At 39.8% G+C, this 17,606-nt stretch overlaps 1 protein-coding gene across 1 annotated transcript in view; it reads right to left on the bottom strand.

Annotated features, from left to right (window-relative positions):
- MTO1 (mitochondrial tRNA translation optimization 1) overlaps positions 1–16,816 on the bottom strand; it is a 33,843-nt gene extending 17,027 nt beyond the window's left edge. Inside the window, exons 1-7 of the mRNA XM_066253654.1 lie at positions 16,494–16,816; positions 14,287–14,486; positions 14,091–14,208; positions 7,177–7,466; positions 4,265–4,377; positions 3,980–4,170; positions 3,613–3,743 (exon numbers count right to left, since the gene is read on the bottom strand). Of these exons, the coding sequence (XP_066109751.1) occupies positions 3,613–3,743; positions 3,980–4,170; positions 4,265–4,377; positions 7,177–7,466; positions 14,091–14,208; positions 14,287–14,486; positions 16,494–16,710 (1,260 nt within the window). The 5' untranslated portion in view covers positions 16,711–16,816. The remainder of the gene's footprint in view (positions 1–3,612; positions 3,744–3,979; positions 4,171–4,264; positions 4,378–7,176; positions 7,467–14,090; positions 14,209–14,286; positions 14,487–16,493) is intronic.
- Between the last annotated feature and the right edge of the window lie 790 nt (positions 16,817–17,606).

Here is a 17,606-nt window from a genome sequence, read left to right as displayed (position 1 = left end):
GAATTTAAATGCTAAAATCCTCAACAAAATATTAGCAAACTGGATCCAGCAATATATGAAAAAAAAAATCATACACCATGATCAAGTGGGATTTATTCTGGGGAGGCAAGGCTGGTACAATATTCGCAAATCAATCAATGTGATTCATCACATAAACAAAAGGAAGGAGAAAAACCACATGATAATTTCAATAGATGCAGAAAATGCATTTGATAAAATCCAGCACCCATTCATGATCAAAACTCTCAGCAAAGTGGGAATACAGGGAACATACCTCAACATGATAAAGGCCATCAATGACAAACCCACAGCCAACATCATACTCAATGGGCAAAAATTAAAAGCAATCCCCTTAAGATCAGGAACAAGGCAGGGGTACCCCGTTTCACCACTCTTATTCAACATAGTTCTGGAAGTCCTAGCTACAGCAATCAGACAAGAAAAAGAAATAAAAGGCATCCAAATTGAAAAGAAGAAGTAAAATTTTCATTATTTGCAGATGATATGTTATTGTATATAGAAAACCCTAAAGTCGCAGTCAAAAAACTACTAGACCTGATAAATGAATTCAGCAAGGTGGCAGGATATAAAATTAACACTCAGAAATCAGAGGCATTTTTACATACTAACAATGAACTGTCAGAAAGAGATATTAAGGAAGCAATCCTCTTCACCATTGCAACCAAAAAAATAAAGTACCTAGGAATAAATTTAACCAAGGAGATTAAAGACTTGTACACGGAAAATTATAAAACGTTGATAAAAGAAATCAGGGAAGATACAAACAAGTGGAAGCGTATACTGTGCTCATGGTTAGGAAAATTAAACATCATTAAAATATCTATATTACCCAATGCAATTTATAAATTCAATGCAATACCAATTAAAATACCAATGACTTACTTCAAAGATATATAACACATATGCCAAAAATTTATATGGAACCAAAAGAGAACACGAATAGCCTCAGCAATCTTGAAAAGGAAGAATAAAGTGGGAGGTATCACACTTCTGGATATCAAGTTAAACTATAAGGCAATTGTACTCAAAACAGCCTGGTACTGGCATAAGAACAGGCATATAGATCAATGGAACAGAACTGAGAACCCAGAAATAAACCCACACTTTTATGGACAACTGACATTTGACAAAGGAGGTAAGAACATACATTGGAGTAAAGACAGCCTCTTCAACAAATAAATGGTGTTGGGAAAATTGGACAGCTACCTGCAAAAAAATGAAACTAGACCACCAACTTACACCACTCACAAAAATAAACTCAAAATGGATAAAAGACTTAAATGTAAGCCGTAAAACCATAAGCACCTTAGAAGAAAACATAGGCAGTAAACTCTCTGACATCTCTCGCAGCAATATATTTGTCGGTTTGTCTCCACGGGGAAGTGAAATAAAAGACAGGATAAACAAATGGGACTATATCAAACTAAAAAGCTTCTGCACATCTAAAGACAATAAGAACAAAAAGACAAACTACACAATGGGAGAATATATTTGACAATGCGTCTGATAAGGGGTTAATAACCAAAATTTATAAAGAACTTGTAAAACTTAATACCAGGAAGACAAACAATCCAATCCAAAAATGGGCAAAAAAATTGAATAGACACTTCTCCAAAGAGGACATACAGATGGCCAATAGGCATATGAAAAAATGCTCAACATCACTAATCATTAGAGAAATGCAAATTAAAACCACAATGAGATATCACCTCACACCAGTCAGAATGGTGCTCATCAACAAAACAACACAGAATAAGTGCTGGCGAGGATGTGGAGAAAAGGGAACCCTCCTGCACTGCTGGTGGGAATGGAGGCTGGTGCAGCCACTGTGGAAAACAGTATGAAGATTCCTCAAAAAATTAAAAATCGAACTGCCTTTTGACCCAGCTATACCACTTTTAGGAATATACCCCAAGAACACCATAGCACTGTTTGAAAAGAAGAAATGCACCCCCATGTTTATGGCAGCATTGTTCACAATAGCGAAGATCTGGAAACAGCCCAAGTGTCCGTCAAAGGACGAGTGGATTAAAAAGCAGTGGTACATACATACTATGAAATACTACTCAGCCATAAGAAATGATGATATCGGATCATTTACAACAACATGGATGGACCTTGATAACATTATACTGAGCGAAATAAGTAAATTAGAAAAAACTAAGAACTATATGATTCCATACATAGGTGGGACATAAAAATGAGATTCAGAGACATGGACAAGAGTGTGGGCGTTACGGGGTGGGGGGGAGGAGAGAGGGGGGTTGGGGGATGGGAGGGCCACAAAGAAAACCAGTTAGAAGGTGACGAAGACAATTGGACTTTGGGTGATGGAAATGCAGCATAATCAAATGTCAAAATAACCTAGACATGTTTTCTCTGAAAATATGTACCCTGATTTATCAATGTCACCCAATTAAAATTAATAAATTCTTTTGTAGTAAAAAAAAAAATCAAAATAACCTAAGATGTATTCTCTGAACATATGTACCCTATTTATCAATGTCACCCCATTAAAATTAATAATAAATAAATAAATAAATAAAAAGGGAACAAAATCCACCTGGAAAACTTTTCTACTTCTTTCCCATTTACAAGTTACAAATATAACTTCCCACTTAAAAGAAATAATAACATGATCTATCTATCTCTCTTTCTTCCTTCCTTCCCTTCCTGCCTTCCTCTTCCCTCCCTCCCTTTTTTCTTTCCTCCCTCCATCTCTCCCTTCCTTCCTTTTCTTCCTCCCTCCCTCTCTTCCTCCTCCTCCCTTCCCTCACTCCCTCCCCAAACCCACCCCTTTCCTTTTCTTGTTTTAAGCAAGAAAGAGAGAGGGAGAGACAGGGACAGACAGGAAGAAGGAGATGAGAAGCATCAGCCCATAATTGCCTCATTTCAGTTGTTCATCGATTTCTTTCTCATATGTGCCTTAACTGAGGTGCTCCAGCTAAACTAGTGACCCCTTGCTCAAGCCAGTGACCTTGGGCTCAGACCTGCGACCATGGGGTCATGTCTATGATCCCACACTCAAGCCAGTGACCCTGCGCTCAAGCTGATGAGCATGTGCTCAAGGAAGATGAGCCTGCACTCAAGCCAGCGACCTCAGGGTTTTGAACCTGGGTCCTCGGCACCCAGGCTGACATGCTATCCACTGTGCCACCGCTTGATTAAGCATGATCATTTTCAATAAAATTATTTTGAAAGAGTCATAAAGCCACAAGTGTTTTTTGATTTACTTATTAAAATTTATTTTTTAAAGTTTACTGATGTTAAGAGAGAGGGAGAGAGAAAGAAATATCGATTTGTTGTTCTGCTGATCTATTCATTCATTGGTTGACTATTACGTGTGCCCTGGCTGGGGATTGAACCCACAACCTTTCCATGTGGGAAACACCCTCTAACCAACTGAGCTACAAGTATTTCTTTTTTAATCCTGTTGTATACAGTAGCCATCATCCTATACCCTGAAACAGAAATGTCTTCTATTAGTTAGGAATTATATCTAAGATCTCCGTAATTATCATAACAAATGTTAAAAGGAGGAATGCCAGTTCAACAGCCCCTTTCTGTTTACATTGGCATCTGAACACTTACTTGAGCTGCAGCTTCCTCGTAGCCAGTAGTGCCATTTATCTGTCCGGCGAAGAAGAGCCGTTGCACCAACTGAGTCTCAAGAGAAGGACTGATCTGACGTGGATCTAAGTAATCATACTGAACACCATAGCCTGACCAATGAATAAATAGTACAAAATAAGTAAAAACATAGCGGAATTTGCATCAAGGTAGAGATGCAAAGGTTATCGTTTCATTAAATGCTCTCTAAAAATAAAGACTATTTGAAATGTGCAGATGTGCGGCTTCGCTTTCTGAGACTCAAAGCAAGCATGACTGGAGCTAGGCTCTCACTGTCTGCTGAGGTGATGCCAAGCTCATTCTGAAAAGTGGCTGTGCTTCTCTTTACCTGGCTCGATCATTTTAGCTTTCTCCAAGCCTCTGATGCATGTGATCATCTTCTCTTGTAATTCAGCTGGTAGTGTCACAGATAACCCTTGGGGGTAGATGAGGTCAGAATCTATCCCTTCCGGTTCCAACCAAACATGATGTAGACGGTTTGGGAAACGCAAAACCTTTGATTCAATGGAGGGACAGTATCTAGAACAGGATAATTAAATTTAAAAATTGAGTGAAACAAACAAGGATTGGCAACATTCCTTAAAGTAACTGAGCCGTGATAGTTTGTCCTTACCGGGGTCCCTTCGTAGTTTCCTTAATGTGACTATTAAGGTGAAGGTTCTCAAGGATAATCTCATCCACTCTAGGGTTGGTGTGAGTCAGGTAACATGGCAGCTGATCTTCTGGCTAAAACACATGAATTAGTTATAACATTTTTGCTTCTCAACTAGCATGCCTCTTATTCAAATAAACTGCACACTTACTTTTACAGACATTAAATCTATGCATAATGCCAAGTACTACTTATGGAATAGTCTTGCCAAAAACAACCCAAAAGATGAACCTAAATTTAAGCAAGGCTCTAGATCTATTAGTTTAGAGGAAACACAGAAAATGGAGAAACAGTTCAAGGCACCAGCAGTGGGATCAAATCAGACAAATTGAGGATACTGGATCTAGAGAATAAATGACTATTTCTTCCACATACATATGTCAAAAAAAAAAGAAAAGAAAAGAAAAACAACAACAAAAAAAGAAGGGGTGGAAACTATTATAAGGCAAAGCATCCAATGAATGGATAAATCTTGTTTGGTTCCTGGTTCAAAAATAAAACAACTATAAAGAAACATTTAAAATAAACAGCACAAATTTTAAATAAATATTTTAAAACAATAAGAAGAAAAACTAGGGAAAACTGAACACTGAGTATTTAGATAATGTTAAGAAATTATCTTTTGCCTGACCGGGCAGTGGTGCAGTGGATCGAGTGTTGGACTGGGACACAGAGGATTCAGGTTTGAGACCCCAAGGTCTCTGCCTTGAGTGCAGGCAGGCTAGTTTGAGCTCAAGGTCGTTGACTTGAGCAAGGGGTCACTCGGTCTGCTGCAGCCCTCCAGGTCAAGGCACATATGAGAAAGCAATCAATGAACAACTAAGGTGTCGCAATGAAAAACTGATGCTTCTATCTCTCTCCCTTCCTGTCTGTCCCTATTTGTTCCTCTCTCTATCTCTCTCTCTATGTCACAAAAAAAAAAAAAAAAAGCAAAAGCAAATTAACTTTTGCCTGGCCTGTGGTGGCGCAGTGGATAGATCATCGACCCAGAATGCGCAGGGCTCCAGTTCGAAACCCTTGGCTGCTGGGTCAAGGCACACACAAGAAGCAAGCAATGAACAGTTTAAGTGAAGCAACTATGAGTTGATACTTCTCACTACCCTGCCCTCATCTGTCTGTAAAATCAATAAATAAAATCCTTAAAAAAATAAATTATGTTTTGTTGGGTGTGGATAATGATATTGTGGTTAATTTTTACAAGTTTTTATCTGTTGAAGTCTTACACCAAAGGATTTATAAGTGAAATGATGTGATCTGGGACTGTTGATACACTCAGCCAGGAGAGTGCTCTCCCTCTCAGGAGCAAGGCCACGCCTTTCCCGCACCCCCAGCCCTCCCCCCGCCGCAGGTGCATTACCTTCATCCTCCTCTCTCCTAAGGCCCAAGGGCCCTTGTTTGCCTCTGTAGCTTGTTTCCTGGGCCAATTTCTTTTATAACTCACTTCTCCTACCTCTGTGACTTTATTTAAATTTTTAACTGATTGTGTTGACTTGGTTTTAACTACCTCTGTGACTTTCTAAATAAACTTTCTTTTATATTCTGAAAGAAAAAAATCAGCAAGAAGCAAATGTTCAGGAAACCTAAAACAAGACTGCCCAAAAATATCATTTGTTAAAGCTGGGTGATGAACACACTGACAGGAAAGGAGATGAGAAACATCGACTCATAGTTGTGGCACCTTAGTTTGTTGATTTCTTCTCAGATGTGCCTGGATTGGGAGGCTGCAGCCGAGCCAGTGACACCTTGCTCAAGCCAGCGACCTTGGGCTCAAGCCAGCAACCCTGCACTCAAGCTGGATGAGCCGTCCTCAAGCTGGGAACCTCAGATTTGAACCTGGTTCTCCACATCCCAGGCCGACGCTTTATCCATGGTGCCACCACCTGGCCAGGCTATAATAAATGTTTTAAAATATACATACCAAGAAAGTTTCATCACAAGTTTTATATTTCCACAGCAAATATATAAAAATGATTTTTCAAAAAAACCCAGAATATTTGAAGCCACTGATTAGGATAACACTCTCAAACCAGGACCATCAAGTATTAGTCCTCAATTCTAAAAACACAATATACTTTTTTTAATATTCAAAATATAGGTAAAAGTAACCTATACACTTAAAAAATATAGCATGAAAGACTGAAGAACGGATTTAGATTAAAAAAATAAAATAATTAAATGCTATATACGACCTTAATGTGGAAAAAAAGGTTGGCATAAAGGACAATAATGGGACAATCAGCAAAATCTGACTATGGACTTTATATTGTATAACACTATTATATCAATGTTAAATTCTGCAACTTTCATCACTGCATCAAGGTTATAGAGAAGAATGTTTCTGTGCTTAGTTGAGATACAGACTGAAGTATTTAGAGGCAAAGGGTCATGATCTTTGCAATTTGGCTCTCAAATGTTTGAGATAAAAAACAATAATAAGAATAAATGTGTATACTACTGATTTATACTGTATATATGCCTCTAGAGAGATATAAATATGACAAAATATTAATGATGGGTGAATTTTTGTGGTTTATAGGAGATTCTTTTAATTTTCTCACAACTTTTCTGTATGTCTGAGATTGTTTCAAGTTTAAATAGGCAAAGTTACTGAAGTAATGAAATTTAAGAACATATGGAAAAATAATTACTCAATTGGCCAAATTAGCTAATCCTTTTAAAGATCATTTTTTTCCACTATAAGTAATAGTTATGTAAAATGAATTGCTACCAAATAAGAGAGAGAGAGAGAGGAAGAAAGGTAGGGAGAGAGGGAGGGAGAAATGAAGCAAGGGAGGGAGGGAAGGTTAGGCTATATCCTGCTGTGAACAGACAATATTTAGCTGTAAAGCCAGATTTTTCCTAAATTATCTTACCTTAATCCACACTGTTTCATTAATAAAGCTGAATGGCATGGATGGATTATCTGGTGTCTGCTTGTTTAAAATGCTAAAATTAATGGATGCTTTGGCAATTCGGGGTGGAGTCCCAGTCTTCAATCTTCCCACCACAAACCCCAACTTCTCTAGAGTCTGAGCCAGCCCTATGGAAGGCTGATCCCCTAAACGTCCTGCTGGATGCATCTCCAATCCAATTACAATCACGCCTCTCAGAAATGTCCCGGTAGTCAGAATCACGCTGTCCGCAAATACTTTGCTTCCATCCGCTAAGAGATAGGGAAGAGAGTAAAAATCATGTTCTAATTGTTTCCATGGATCAAGTCAAAATATGACTATTTTACATTAGAACTACAGAAAAACTTTCTCTTTAGAAGCTTGAGAAATTACTTAAATGGGTAAGAAGGCTTTATGTCATCAATCTCTAGAATCCAGGAAAGCTGAAGAACATAGTGTTCTACCATCAATTCACATGTTCCTAAAATTATACCAGGACTGAAAATGATTAAATCAGTTGACTTTTAAGATTAATTAATGTTAGACTTCCGAATACATCTGATAGACTACATCACATGATTCTTTCTACCTCATAAAACTCCAAGAAAATGAAATAAAATGGGGGAAAAAAAGATATAAAATCACAAGGACAATGTATGGGAGAGAATTTGTCAAAAGATGAGACATTCCAAAATATTTTTGGAAGACTGTATGTGGTTGGAAGACTGATAACGGATCTAGCAATGGGGAGAAGACTATAAGTCAAGAAACTGAAGAGAATACACCAATGAGGACTAATTTGCCCAACAAAAGGCCTAGAAGCTGGAGAACTGAGAATGAGAACTGAAGAATATAGACATGAAGCTTGGGGTGATATTAAAAAATATATACATAAAGATTATATCTGCAGACAGATTTCTTTACAGGAAAATTTAGGTTTATTCTTCAAGTAATGGAGAGTTACTGTTTAATATAGGTACAGCGTTTCAATTGAGGAGGATGAGAAAATTCTATAAATAGATAGTGGTGGCAGTTGTACAATACTGTGAATGTACTAAATGAAATTGAATCATATACTTAAAAATGGTGAATATGGGCCCTGGCTGGTTGGCTCAGTGGATAGAGCATCGGCCAGGGTGCAGATGTCCTGGGTTCAACCCCCAGTCAGTACACTCATGAGAAGTGACCATCTGCTTCTTTTTCCATCCCTCTCCCCCTTCTCTCCCTCTTCCACTCTTGCAGCCAGTGGTTCTGTTGGTCTGAGCATCTTTCCGGGGCACTCATGATGGCTTAGTTGGTTCGAGCATCAACCCCAGATGGAGGTTGCTGGGTGGATCCCAATGGGGCCACTTGTGTGAGTCTGTCTTACTATCTCCCTTCCGCTCAATTAAGAAAATAAAATGGCTAAAATAGCAAATTTTATGTTCTGTACATGTTACTAAACAAAAACATTGTATTATTGAGCCTAAAAATATAGACAGGGTAAAAAGATAGCATCTAAAGATATGAAATTAAGTAACAAAAGGATAAATTATTTTTTAATTTTAATTTTATTTTTTTACAGAGACAGAGAGAGAGTCAGAGTGAGGGATAGACAGGGACAGACAGACAGGAACGGAGAGATGAGAAGCATCAATCATTAGTTTTTTGTTGTGCATTGTGACACCTTAGTTGTTCATTGATTGCTTTCTCATATGTGCCTTGACCATGGGCCTTCAGCAGACTGAGTAACCCCTTGCTTGAGCCAGTGACCTTGGGTCCAAGCTGGTGAATTTTTGCTCAAACCAGATAGATGAGCCCTCGCTCAATCTGGCGACCTCGGGGGTCTCGAACCTGGGTCTTCCGCATCCCAGTCCGATGCTCTATCCACTGCGCCACCGCCTGATCAGGCAGGATAAATAATTTAAAGGTATAAAGGTCTACACTAATAAAAACAATATAATCATGAAATCCAAAGAGAAGAGGAGGCAGGAGAAAATGAAAATAAAACTAATTTCATAACTGTTTAGAAGAAAGTCAGTAAACACTGACAGAAGGAGAAGATGAAGCACATTATATAAAATCATATTTAGGTAATCACCAGAACAAAAACATAAGCTTTTTAAAAATAAACAAATAAGACATACATAATTCCCAAATACAAAGCAAACACTAAGTGGTTAAAGGAAAGTACAGAAGTGTGCATAATATGCTGCCATGTGAAATACACACACACACACACACACACACAAAGATACATATACATGTACACAAAGAAAGACTATACAAGATTCAAGGAATGCTCCTGAAGAAGAAAACTGACTGCCTGGGCGACAATATGAGAGAGAGAAACTACCTTTTCATTTGTCCCCTTTAAACTGTTTACCTTGTATACATAGTTCCTATTCAAAAAATATTAATAAACCTATAATAAAAATTAACTCTACAACAAGGAAGTTAAGTCCAGATCTGTATTTTAAATAAGATTCTCCAGCACAGCTCCTCTAACCATTGTTTTTCCTAGAATGCTAGCGGCAGCTATATTGGTCCTCAAGGCAGAAGACTGAGTCTTCTCTTAAGAAATAATAGACATGGACATTTGAGAGTTCCCACAAAAACCAGTTCAATCCCCAATCACCAGAGTAGAGTCAGCCAAGCAATGCAATTAACTGTGCACCCACTACTCTTCCAATCAGTGTTTCTTTTTTTTTTAAACTTTATTTTCTTAAAGATTCTATTTATTGATTTTAGAGAAAAAAGAGAAAGGGAGAGAAAGAAAGTGGAAGAGGAGCAGTATGTACCTTGACCAGGCAAGCCCAGGGTTTTGAAACAGCAACCTCAGTGTTCCAGGTCAGCACTTGATCCACTGCACCACCACAGGTCAGGCCCAATCAGTGTCTCAGTACCTCATTTAAAAAATCTGAACAGGTAACCAAAGTTCCCTAGACACTTGACAAAGCTGTGTACATGAAAATAAGCAGCCCAAATAAATGAACAGAATTAAGAAATCTCGAGAAAACAATACAGAGATCAGAAGTAAACTTCAAAAATTTGATTGTTAAAATCCTTGTAAAGACTATAAAAAAGGCTGGACCTGTGGTGGTGCAGTGGATAAAGTGTCAACCTGGAACACTGAGGTCGCTGTTTTGAAACCCTGGCCTTGCCCGGTAAAGGTACATATGGGAGCTGATGTTTCCTGCTCCTCCCCACTTCTTTCTCTTCCCTCTCTAAAATGTATTTTAAAAAGATTATAAAAGATATTAAATTCAGCCTGACCAGGCGGTGGCGCAGTGGAGAGAATATCGGACTGGGATGCGGAAAGACCCAGGTTCGAGACCCTGAGGTCGCCAGCTTGAGCGCAGGTTCATATGGTTTGAGTAAAAGCTCACCAGCTTGGACCCAAAGTTGCTGGCTTGAGCAAGGGGTTATTCGGTCTGCTGAAGGCCCGTGGTCAAGGCACATATGAGAAAGCAATCAATGAACAACTAAGGTGTCGCCACGAAAAACTGATGATTGGTGCTTCTCAACTCTTTTCATTCCTGTCTGTCTGTCCCTGTCTATCCCTCTCTCTGACTCTCTCTGTCTCCGTTAAAAAAAACACAAAGATATTAAATTCAGAAACCAAAATCAAGAGGCTAAAAAAAATTATAAAAAAAGAGACCCTGTATATAATGAAAATATTAACTTTAAAAATTCATTACAAGACAGACCTGGCCATCTTGCTCAGTGGTAGAGCTTCAGTCCGGCGTGTGGAAGTCCCAGGTTCAATTCCCGGCCAGGGCACACAGGAGAAGCACTCATTTGCTTCTCCACCCTTCCCCCTCTACTTTCTGTCTCTCTCTTCCCCTCCCACAGCCAAGGCTCTATTGGAGCAAAGTTGTCCCGGGCGCTGAGGATGGCTCCATGGCCTCTGCCTCAGGCGCTAGAATGGCTCTGGTTGCAATGGAGCAACACCCCAGATGCGAAGAGCATTGCTCCCTGGTGGGCATGCCGAGTGCATGTGGGAGTCTGTCTCCCTGCCTCCCCGCTTCTCAGTTCAGAAAAATACAAAAAAAAAAAAAAAAAAAAAAGGAAAAAATTTATTACAAGACATTGGATAATAAAGTTAAGGAAATCTCCTAAGAAAGTAGGGCAAAATGACAAAATAGAAAAATAGAAAAAACCTAGGCCAATTCAGGAAGGGTAAGAGTTACAGAAAGTAAGCATGGATAAATCATAGACTAGAATATCCCAGAAATCAAGGACACATATTTCTAATTAAAAGAGAATACTTAGTACTCCACCACAATGAATGAACAAAGATCACACTGAGGGACATAATTTTAAAAGGTCAAAACACCAGCCCTGGCCAGGTAGCTCAGTTGGTTAGAGTGTTATTCCAATACGCCCGGTTGCAGGTCCAATCCCTGGTCAGGGAACACGCAAAAATCAACTAATGAATGCATAAATGAGCAGAACAACAAATTGATGCTTTCTCTTTCTCTCTCTCTCTCTTTCTTTCTCTCTCTCTCTCTAGCTTTCTCTCCCTCTCTCTCCTCTCCTAAAACCAATCAATAAATAAAAATTAAAAAAAAAAACTCGGAAAGCAGAGACACATACAAGATCCTAGAAGCTTTCAGAAAGGAAAAAAGCATATGCAAATATATATATATATATTTAAATTTAAGTCAATATGCACTGAGCTTTTTTACAGCAAAACTGGAAGCTAGAAAATGCCAGACTGTCAAATTCTCAGGAAAAAGATTTAAACTAGAATTCTATTCTCAGCCAACTTAAGAATCAAGTCTAAAGGGAAAATAATATATTTTTAAACCTGCAAGGACTCAAAAACCTACATCCAGTGCATCTTTTCATAGGAAGCTACCAGAAGAAATGGGGTAGTGAGAAACAGACTACCCAGGGTCCCAGGAAATAAGCGATGATGTAAACACCACAAAGTAGTGACAGGAAGTCTCAAAATGGCATCTGTGCAGAAGGCCTAGCGAGCAACCGTCCTGATTATAGCAGACGAGTTGAGCGAGATTGTGGAAGTTGATATTTCTAGAAAGGAGGCATCCAAGAAAACAAACACTTAAAAGAACCCCAAGAATGGATAGATGATTTGAACACTAAGAAAATGATAGTATTTTTTTTCTGATAAAAATGCTGAACAGGTATACAAATAAAATAAGCAAAAAAAAGATAAAGCAATTATTAATCCAAGGCAAAACAAAGAGGTACATGAAAGAAAATAAACTAATACACACTTGGATCTACAGTGAACAATGTTTAAATAATAATAATAATAGTTTAAATATTATCAACCAAAATTTATGTATAATTTTATTGGAAGCATAGAGGGAAGGAAAGCAGGGGATTAAAGATAGCTACTATAATAAAGTTAATAGATAATGTCTAAGACTGATAATTTAGAGAGTAAAAACATAAACATATTGTTTAGAAATATGTAAATATAGATCAGAAATGACAGCTAAGAAACTGAACTGATTAGGCTTGTAGAGGAGATAAGGAGATAATTAGTTATCATACAAATGTTTAAATTTTATTTGATTTTGCCTGACCAGGTGGTAGCACAGTGGATAGACCATCTGCCTGGGACACTGAGGACCCAGGCTCAAAACCCCAAGGTCGACAGCTTGAGTGCAGGCTCACCAGCTTGAGCGCAGGATCACTGGCTTGAGTGTGGGATCATAGACAGGACCCCATAGTCGATGGTTTGAGTGCAAAGGTTGCTGGCGTGAGCTCAAAATTGCTGACTTGAGCATGGGTCACTGGCTCAGCTGGAACCCTTGGTTAAGGCACGTATGAGAAAGCAATCAATGAACAACTAAGGTGCTGCAACTATGAATTGATGCTTCTCTTCTCTCTCCCTCCCTGTCTGTCTGTCTCTCCATATCTCTTGCTAAAAAAAAAATTGATTTTTATAAAAATTAGGTGCATATGTTATTTTGATTAAAAAATAAATACATGGTCCTGGCTGGTTAGCTTACTGGTAGAGCGACGGCCCAGCATGTGGATGCCCTTGGGTCAATTCCGGGTCAGGACACACAGGAGAAGCGCCCATCTACTTCTCCAGCACTCCCCCTCTCACTTCTCTCTCACTGTCTCTTCCTCTCCTGCAGCATGGTTCAATCAGAGCAAGTTGCCCTGGGTGCTGAAGATGGCTCCATGGCCTCTGCCTCAGGCGCTAAGAATACTTCGACTGCTGAGCAATGGAGCCACATCCCAGATGGGCAGAGCATTGCCCCCTATTGGGCTTGCTGGGTGGATATCAGTACGGACATATGCAGGAGTCCGTCTCTGCTTCCACTACTCTCAGTGAATTAAAAAAAATAATAATATATAACTCTTAAATAAAAAATATATAGCCTGACCTGTGGTGGTGCAGTGGATAAAACGTCGACCTGGAAATGCTGAAGTTGCTGGTTCGAAACCCTGGGCTTGCCTGGTCAAGGCACATATGGGAGTTGATGCTTCCAGCTCCTCCCCCCTGTCTCTCTCTCCTCTCTCTTTGTCTCTCTCTCTCCCTCTCTCTCCTCTCTAAAATGAATAAATAAAATAAAAATTTTAAAAAAAGAAAAAAATATAAAAATCTTATAAAATACAAGTTTAAAAAATTTAAGGTCAGAATTAAGAAAAATAAAAAGTAAAACAGAAAAACCAACATAAAAAGACACAATTATACAGGCTATAAAGTCCTACACATGGTACAGATGAGTCCAGATACTGACTGAGCTTCACGAAGGCCAAACTGAAAGAAGAACTATGATTTTTTATAGAGTTTTCCTCATTTACAAAGAGAAAGCACACAATTTCCTAGAATAAGCAAAACATCTCCATACTCTGCTCTAAAATAAATTGTTTACAAGGAGCCTGATGCTATTATTATTAACAGAATGTTAGTAACTAGTACATACCCAAAACAACACCACTGACACGGCACTTCCCAGTGTGCTCGGGTTCTGGTTCTGTAAGAACAAGATCTTCTACAGCTCCCTCCTGAACAGTAAGCAGTGGTGTGTTTAGGATTTCTTTCTGTCAAAAGAGAATGCGAGTTAAAACAACAGTTAAACGGTCACAACAATCTCTCCTGTTTTCGTGCCCTGTTCTTACCTGCATGTTCTCTTTATAGAGTTTCCTATCAATCTGAGCTCTCAGACCCCAAACAGCTGGTCCTTTACGCCGATTTAATACTTTGTAATGTACACCAGACTGGTCACAGATTCGGGAACACAGGCCATCCAAAGCATCAACTTCCCTCATTAAATGCCCCTTTCCAATGCCACCAAAGGAAGGATTACAGGACATCTGACCTAAAGAAAACAGACAAAATAAATATATGAGCACCTTGTAGTAGTGAATGGGTTTTTTTAAAGAATTAATTGTTAGAGTCAAAGCTATCTTTATGAGGTCTAGCGAAAATACCTAACACTTGCCTGACCAGGTAGTGGCACAGCGGATAGAGCTGCGGACTGGGACGCCGAGGACTCAAGTTTGAAAACCCGAAGTTGCCAGCTTGAGTGCGGACTCATTCAGCTTGAGCACAGACTCACTAACTTGAGCAAGGTGTCGCTGGCTTGAACATGGAATGACAGACATGACCCCATGGTCGCTGGTTTGAGCCCAAAGGTCACTGGCTTGAAGCCCAAGGTAGCTGGCTTGGGCCCAAGGTCTCTGGCTCAAGCAAGGGGTCACTCGCTCTGCTGTAGACCTCCAGTCAAGGCACATAAGAGAAAGCAAGTAATGAACAACTACGGTGCTGCAACGAAGTACTGATGCTTCTCATCTCTCTCCTTTCCTGTCTGTCCTTATCTGTCCCTTTCTTTGACTCGCTCTGTCTCTGTCAAAAAAAGAATAAAGAAAATACCTAACACTCCACTACATTCAAATACCTTAAAAAATCGAAAGTCTGGTTTTAAGAATTGTTATTCACTAAGCTTATCTATAAGAGTTATTAAAATATCTTTGAAATTTACTTTAAAATTTACATCATTGTTTGTTGAGAATAATATGAATTTTGATAGGAATCCCTTTATCCCTGACAGATCTACATAACATACATATAATGATTACCTTGTTTCAATAATACTTTTTTGTTCATTAGATTTTTGTTCTTGAAAGGTAGTACAAAAAGCTACATTGTATAATAAGAAAAGTGTGATCTTTTGGATAATCATATAGTCTCTCTCCAAAAGAATCACAGTTAACAGTGTATATTTCTCCCCAGTTATGATTTGGATGGCAACTTTAAAAAAGTATTTCATTACTCAAAGATGTGATGTATTCACAATTTTTTCAAAAACAAAACACAGTTAATATTTTAATTACTGTTCTCTCTTGAGCAAAATGCAGTAGGATATCCATGGGCATGCATAATTTACAAGATACTGGTTTAGCTATTATGTACAATACCATTATGCAAAAGCGTGGTCTTGCTGCAAAATACGACCTTCTACCAGGGGTCCCCAAACTTTTTACATAGGGGGCCAGTTCTCTGTCCCTCAGACCGTTGGAGGGCCGGAGTATAAAAAAAACTATGAACAAATCCCTATGCACACTGCACATATCTTATTTTTAAGTAAAAAAACAAAACGGGAACAAATACAATATTTAAAATAAAGAACAAGTAAATTTAAATCAACAAACTGACCAGTATTTCAATGGGAACTATGCTCCTCTCACTGACCACCAATGAAACAGGTGCCCCTTCCAAAAGTGCGGCGGGGGCCGGATAAATGGCCTCAGGGGGCCGCATGTGGCCCGCGGGCCGTAGTTTGGGGACCCCTGTTCTAACCATTACCCATTAAGGGCAAAAGAAGTATTGTCCAGTCCTAAGCACGAAACTGGGGAAATATCCAGCAGAAATCTAGAATGCAACAAAAGGTAGCATAGTTCTTCAAAAAGGCTTCACAAAATCTGGAGAAAAACACAACGGTGGTTTAATAAACGACCACTAATAATGTCAATTCACTCTTTATCCAAAGCAACAAGCTAGTCAAGTTTACATGACAACAACGAAATAAGCTATCAGCAAGTATAGTATTCTTAGTTTGCCCTTTCCCAAGGCACCGCCCCGCTCATCCCACAATCAATTACTCTTGCCAGCACCACCAGCAGCAGCAAACTCCACGGTCCACAGAGCGGGCTAATTCCCGCCCGTTTGACTTGGACACAAATGAGGCTAAAAACCGCAGGCACTAGGATTCTCACTAGGGTTGGGAGAGAGAATAGGTTGCCCACAACAGGCAGTGGGAGAGGGAGAAGGGCATTATTCGAGGCTTGCGTCCTGCGCCGAGCTCCACACCACTCGTGCTCCTCACCGATCGTGTCCACACGGTGCGTGAGTAGCAGAGTCCTAGAGCCGCACCGCGCGGCAGCGGCGGCGGCCTCCGTCCCGGCGTGTCCTCCGCCGATGACTACCACGTCGAAGTGCGGGGTCCGGGGCGCAGCGCTGTCACCGCTGAACCGGGACAACGGAAGGTGCTGTTTGGTGAGGGAAGTCGCAATAGAGCGACCGCAACCTCGGAGGGAGAACATGGATGGAGAGAGGCAGTCTGTCCGACTGTAAACGTGACACGTACAAGGGGCACAACTTTAGGGCAGGAGAGTAAGCCGTCAGGGCGCAGCCACCTTGCTCTGATGTCACGGCGTAGCACGTCTCTGTCCAGCGTCGCCGCTGATTGGCGGTTTGGCGTGACTCCACCCCGCAGCGGCGCTGGTGGTCCTGAGTGTGGGTCGAATACCTGTGGTTCTGGAGTGCGGCTTCCCACTCCGTTTTTTTTTTTGTTGTGTTTTTTTGTTTTGTTTTATTTTGTCCTTTAAGGCAAGTTGCAGCCCTGATGGCCCGGTGGCTACCTACAACCAATGGTTTTGATCACTTGGCTTTATCAGATTTTGTGAATTTTCTGGCACACTATCATATCACCTCACCTTCTGTTTGCTTATAGTGATTAGAACCTGAATAGGAATAGATTTGAAAGGAGTTGGTGAAAGATTTATGATGGCTAATTAGGGGAATCCAACAGTTGAAGGGCAATTGTCCAGCCTTTTAGAATTGATTTCTTTTTTCTTTTCCTTTTTTTTTTTTTTTTTTGGCTTAGGGAGACAGAGAGAGAGTGGGAGAGTGGGGGACAGACAAGAAGGGAGAGAGATGAGAAGCATCAACTCATAGTTACAATACTTTAGTTGTTCATTAACTGTTTTCCAATATGTTCCTTGACCCCAGGGGCTCCAGCTGAGTCAGTGACCCCTTACTCAAGCCAGGTACCTTGGGCTTCAAGCCTGCTTCCTTGGGCTCAAGCCAGTGACCATGGACTCATGTCTGTGATCCCACGCTCAAGCCGGTGACCTTCGGTTTTCAAACCTAGGTCTTCAGTGTCCCAGGCTGACTACCGATATTTTTAATTTTAAAAAACCTTTGACGGATTAAAGAG

Source organism: Saccopteryx bilineata, chromosome 1 (assembly GCF_036850765.1).
Source record: "Saccopteryx bilineata isolate mSacBil1 chromosome 1, mSacBil1_pri_phased_curated, whole genome shotgun sequence".
Lineage (NCBI taxonomy): Eukaryota > Metazoa > Chordata > Mammalia > Chiroptera > Emballonuridae > Saccopteryx > Saccopteryx bilineata.
The sequence above is the reverse complement of the archived record's forward strand: the minus strand, read 5'-3'. Positions and strand labels throughout refer to the sequence as shown.